Source organism: Hippoglossus hippoglossus, chromosome 1 (assembly GCF_009819705.1).
Source record: "Hippoglossus hippoglossus isolate fHipHip1 chromosome 1, fHipHip1.pri, whole genome shotgun sequence".
Lineage (NCBI taxonomy): Eukaryota > Metazoa > Chordata > Actinopteri > Pleuronectiformes > Pleuronectidae > Hippoglossus > Hippoglossus hippoglossus.
Window position 1 is genome coordinate 10,706,932 of NC_047151.1, and position 6,000 is coordinate 10,712,931.

Here is a 6,000-nt window from a genome sequence, read left to right on the forward strand (position 1 = left end):
AATTGAAAAATGTTTTCCCTAATATATCAAACTATGACTCTGGAAGAACATATATCTAAAAACATAGACTAGAACTTTCATCTATTACACAGAAATTTGTGTGTCTGACATACGATCCTCCAAGAAAGACAGAGATCACAGCGGCCCCAGTGCAGGTTGTAAATAACTATGACACTATGGGATTGACTTCCCGTCAGCTTCCCTCCAGCACAAACACGCAAAAAACCACACAATGAGGATCAATTAACCCAGGACAGCACACTGGCTCTGGGGACCCATATTTTCATGACACCGCCGCTGTGAGGTCAGTGAGTCGTTGTGTTTGAATCCAGGTCAATTATTGTAAAAGGCTTCTTTTTTTTTCTTTTCTTTATTTTTGCTTCGCTTCTTTTTCTTTTTTTTCCTTTTTGGTGCTGAGATGAAAACAAGCCACGAAGTCGTCAGCAGCTTTGAGTTTCAGTGTAGTAACACGACGCCTGCATTCCCCATGTTACTCCCATTCGCAACCCAGAGAAAAGGATGCCCCACCAGTCAGCCTGTTTCGTGAGGAGCCGTTAAGGCAGTGTGGGTGTAGTCCACTGTTCAAAGCCTATTTGAGGTGAAAGGAGGACAGGCTCTGGGCTATTAGGTCACTGGGGCCTTTACGCAGGCATGTTACGAAATATGTAGAGCACGGGGACTGCACGTCTCCGTGTGAGCGGAAGCTGAAAACGCATTTCGAATAGAATTAGTGTGACAGGGACAGAGGGGCCTCACATCAGGAGGCTGGGAGACATTCAACCACTTCAACACTTGTAGGATTTAATAGAGCCCAATGCAATGGTCCTGCAGTAAATCCAAATTGTATTGCTCTGCTGAAGCTTGTAATGCTCTGCTCTATTAAAAACAGTCTTACAGGTGTTGACACAAGACATGAACCCAATATATGTTAAGGATTTACTAGGAGTGTAAATATTAAGAAGTTTACAGAAATGATTTGTTAGATATTTGAATGTTGTAACATTCTTTAAGTTTAATGCATTTTTAAGTGGTATAGGATTTTATGAAAAACTAGTCCTGTGCTTGTTCTCAACCTGTCGGTTTGGAATGGTTTGTTTGGCCTGTGGTGATGCTGGTTGCAGCTTTTCTTTCTGAAACTGTAAAAGTGACCTGCAGCGAGTAAAGACCAGCTGCAGGACTCGGTCCACAGAGCCCTGAAGCTGCACCACCGCTGCTGTTCACCTGTTTTTCAAAGTTCAGTGAAAAGTTCCTGTTGTCATGAACGCGCAGTTACGTTACATTCTCTCAATGATATTAATGATTAAAAGTTTTGCACGGCACAATCGCACAAAGTTCAACACTGCACTTCCTTGGGTCCTTAACAACACACATGCCAAGCCTTAGGCACCGTCAAACATTTTAAAACCGTGTACGCTTCCACTGTCCATTTACACGTTCATTTATTGTAAAAGTACATCTCTCCTTTAAATTAAAACCACTTCTATGATAAAAACCAACAAAATTCTGAATTTATTAAACTATTTGATTAGAAAATGCTCTTGATTTGTGTCCTGTAAGCTCCAGACTGTAATGTCTCGCTGTTTTCCACAGTAATAAGTGATCAGCCCTTTTGATCTTGTTAATCAGTCAGTCAGAAGATTCTCGTATGATTGTGCTTGCTGTCAGTTAACAGGGTGTGGTTTGCAGAATGAAGGGATCAGCCGTTTTCTTGCCTCTCGCCCTCACCTAACCTGTGTCGTGCTCCTCCCTCAGACAACCACGGGGGCCTGATGAACGGCAAAGACAACCACAGGGACGTGGACGAGGAGCTGTCCAAGCGCGTCAGCCAGCTGACCACCAGCGTGGAGAGCGTGGAAATAACGGTGCGCTCCGGCGAGAAGATCGAGGAGGCGCTGTCTCCCGAGAGCTCGCCCTCCAAGTCCCCCAACACCAAGAAGAAGAAGAAGTTCCGCACCCCTTCCTTCCTGAAGAAGAACAAAAAGAAGGAGAAGACAGAGGCCTGAGATTAGGCGGGCGGGGAAATCCCTTCTGTGCAGAAGAGTGAGGGGCGGCAGTCACCGTTTCTGTTAAAGCGTCTGTGTTTTTATTTTGTCTCTGTGTTTAATGTCCTTTTATGTTTTTAATTTTATTAGATTTTTTTAACAAAAGGTTTTATGTGCAAATGGCAAAAGAAAGGATTACAGAAAAAAAAGAATTGGTTTGTAACAACAAAAGTATGTTTGTGGAGTTTGGGATGGGTGTGGGGGTCCACATCTTCAAACTGCAGTGGGTAGGTGTCTGGTGTCCACACACCTGATCACCCATGCAGTTCTGTAACAGGGCTCCACAGAAGCCAGCAAGTGCCATTTGAGGCCATTTAGATCCTGAGTTATCTGGCTCCTCCTGAGTCGTCTCCCTGAGTCTGAAAATCCGAACTTGAAACCACAGAGCGTATTTCTTGCTTCAAAATCCAATTTTATGAAATGATTGGATTGCAACCTGAATGTTGTAAAACTGCACAAGTCGAAACTAAAACCTCTTGTTTATAATTTAATCTGTCGAGACTTCCGGGTCTTTTCAGGTTTCGTTTTTCTGCTCACATTCTGGTCACCTGACACATTGGGAACCGAGAGGCCACATGAAATTTGAGGTCACACTGGAATGAGTTTGTGTTGATTCCTTTGCTGTGAGGGACGTTTCTCTCTCCGCGTCGCTTCACACTCTTCAGGCTTCTTTTCGGCGCAGGCATCCGATACAAACCTTCTCCGCGGCCGATTGTGTTAGACGAGTTATCGGGTTAACAAACTGGACTAGAGGGTCAGGATGAAGGCTGGTGGTCCGTCACAGCCAAGTCCACGTTATCTCATGAGAGCTGCCGACATATTAAATATATTTATGTAGCATTTTCATGTCTTTTTCTTCATCTCAGTGTTTTTTGCCAAACTAAATGAAAGAATGGAAAAAAAACGATCTCATTTTAGCAAAGCGTCACTGTCCGTGTCTAGTTTGTCATCTCATGAAATTTAAACTTTTTTATTGAAACAAATTTGGTATTAGTCGACTATGTTTTGTACTCGTTTCTAAGCTTTTACAGAGAATACGGACGTTACGCATGTTTTCTCTTTTGCGAGAGCTGAATTTCTACGGCTGACTATGTTCTGTAGTGATGCCTGATTGCTCAAATTATATTTTAGTCTTCAGAGTACACAAATTTACTATATAACATGAAAACTGGATATGTTGGCTATAGATTTTTAACTATATATTTTTTATTTTATTGTGCTGCACTTTTCTCGTGGTATATAACACATTTTAGTTGCAGGTGGTTTCACCATTGAAGGAGATTGTGAAGTATTTGGTAAAAGTAGCAAAGCAAGGCATGGTGTTGGGAGAAATACAAAATAGTCCGGGGCCCAGAAAGTGAGTCGCATGAAGACAGAAAGAAAAATCGTTCATTGGTGTCGCACATGAGAAGTGATCATCACGTCTCAAGTCAACAGAAAACAGGAAGTGTAGCATTGAAATACTGCATTGAACTATCCGCAGTCGTTTGCTGTTATGAGAATCTTGGAGTGTGGAGCGGTGACATAATTGTTTTTGGTGTGTTTGTGTGTTTGTTTTTAAAGCCATATTGTAATTATTTTCCTCCATAAAAATTGTTTTTAATGATGAGACAAGGGTTGCGATTCTCGTCTGCCTGCGCAGCCGTCAAGGACCCTCATAAGACTTATATTAAATCACCCCAGTGACTGCATCGACACCTCTCAGGCTTCCTCCCCCAAAAACCTCCTAATCTCAGTAGCTACATTCACAGTAGCTACGCTTCCTCGCTGAATTTTGTCAGTTACTTCCTACTGGTACTGGAACCATTTGAGGGAGGTCGTATGGACAGTTATTTTATTCTTTTTTTTTTTATCACTCTGCAAGCCCGGTCGTCATTTCAGTTTCTAAAGCCTCCCCTCGTGTAATTTCCCCAGCAAACACGATTGTGGTGTAACCGTCAGATGACCCACAGTTGAACTCTGCAAAAGCCAAAGTGTGATGGGTTGCCACACATCCCCCCCCCCCCCCCGGAGTTTAACCAGATATACCAATATCCCAGTTAGCAATGTGAAGTATTGGATTTGGAGGGAGGGAGGGAGGGAGGGTTTGGGGACACATCTTTAGCCATGTTAGAGGCTTTCGGCTCCAGGCGGAGAGCTGAGGTCACACAAGTGAGTGACGGAGAAGGGAGGTGTGGGTTTGGAAATGAAAGTGCATACGTCTGCGTGTGTTGGTGTGTGTGTGTGTGTGTGTGCGCATGTGAGACGGGGCGGGGGGGTAAAGACAACCTGACACTAACGCACCATGTTTTCATCACGCAGACTTGTCTCTTTTTTTTTTTTCTTTCATACCATCTCTCCTGAAAATGTTTTTTTCATCCTCCATTTGTATCGCAGTACGCTTTCTTTCTCCTCTTTTAGTTTGCAAAGAGCACATGGCTTTTTTTTTAATCAGCCATTTTATGAGCATACGTTGCTCCCGGATGAACTGAATGTGCATTGCATCCTTTTTGTTTTCTCCTCTTGTTTCCAGCTGTTTGCACCTTGCTTTACTAACTTACACCTTTTTTGTTATGTTTAAAAAAAAGAAAAGAAAAAAAGAAAAGATCGAGTTTTGCTTTGGCATGCCAGAATGAGCCAAGCTACTTTGTGACCTGTGAAAAATCCTATATACATGGTTATCTAATGGAGTTGCTTTTAGATGTATTGCTAATCAGTGTACATTCACAAATAAAACTGTATTTTAAGAAACGGAAGCTCATTTTTTTTTCATGTTTGTGCATGACAATCCACGTCATTCTTCAAGTTGTCTTTCAGTTCCGGATAATTCATACACACTCATTTCACTTTATACCATGATCATGACTTGAGCATTTAAATGCAAAGAGCTTTATGCTGCTGATAATTTCCCAGTATTGTGGAACAGTTTCATATAGAAGAACCTATGCTACAGTACTTTAGTTTTGACTGAGCAGGAAAAACAGTGACTGGTGCCTTTTTTTTTTGTCTTTTTTTCGTGACGATGAAAGATAATAGTGAGTGTACTGTATGTGTGAATAGTTCAATCAGGAAGCTGTGACACAGAGGGCGTGAATGCAAATGAGAAAGCACAGGAAATGTGGAAGCACTGGACAGAAATGTCAAGTGGAGAGGGAGCACAATGACTCCTTTGACACAAAAGTTATGCATCGCTCTGTTTGAGCAAATTGTACCTTTTAAGGCCATAACAAGGGAGGGTTTGGTCTGTGGAATATAGAGACATAGAGGAGAAGATCTTTGTTTGCATTTTCATTTCGAAAATACACACATGACGACAGTGTTTCTCCTCAATATCTTAAAAAAAAGATGTATTTTGTTATTCACACGCTATAAATACAGTTTGTCATTTTGTTTACATGTGAACTCGTGGTTAAGCCGGTTTCCAGAGTTCCACAAGTGTCCTGTGAAATAATGACTCACAGGAAACAAGAAAAAAACAAAATTCTGCTCCCCCAAATTATTTGTATTGTTCTAACTGTTCTCTAACTGTTGCTTGTTACTGTATAAGTGTTGCCTCTTAAAAAAGTCAAACAATCTGTCAAGAGAAAAATACTCTGCTCACAATTCATAGATGACATGTGGGATGTCAACAGCTAGTTTATCTTAAACGTGTACTCCACCAATTTATCATAGCACTGCACCATTTAACAAAATGACACAAACCAGAGTTTTCTTTTTAATGCCCGTAAATTGGGTCGTGTTAACCGTGTCCACATGAACCCTCCTTCTCTTGTGGTATTTATAACTTTGGATCTCTCAGATTTCAAATGGCTCACAAGCTGGAATGTGTTTGCAAACATTTTCAGAAATGGCAGGGGCCGAAGAGGAAGTTCATTTTCATTGGATGATAAATTCATATTATGTCATTTAATTTGGCTGCCACTGAAGTAAGTGGGTGCTAAATTAAACCATCAAATTACTTGAAATAGGATTTTTGAGA

The 6,000-nt window shown here is 41.4% G+C and overlaps 1 protein-coding gene across 10 annotated transcripts in view; it reads left to right on the forward strand.

Moving 5' to 3' along the window:
• The window catches only part of add3a (adducin 3 (gamma) a), a 103,619-nt gene extending 98,846 nt beyond the window's left edge, over nt 1–4,773 (forward strand). For all 10 annotated transcript variants that reach the window (XM_034598695.1, XM_034598666.1, XM_034598656.1 and 7 more), the window contains one exon: nt 1,753–4,773. In XM_034598695.1, the coding sequence (XP_034454586.1) occupies nt 1,753–2,003 (251 nt within the window). In that variant the 3' untranslated portion in view covers nt 2,004–4,773. The remainder of the gene's footprint in view (nt 1–1,752) is intronic.
• Nucleotides 4,774–6,000: the final 1,227 nt, after the last annotated feature.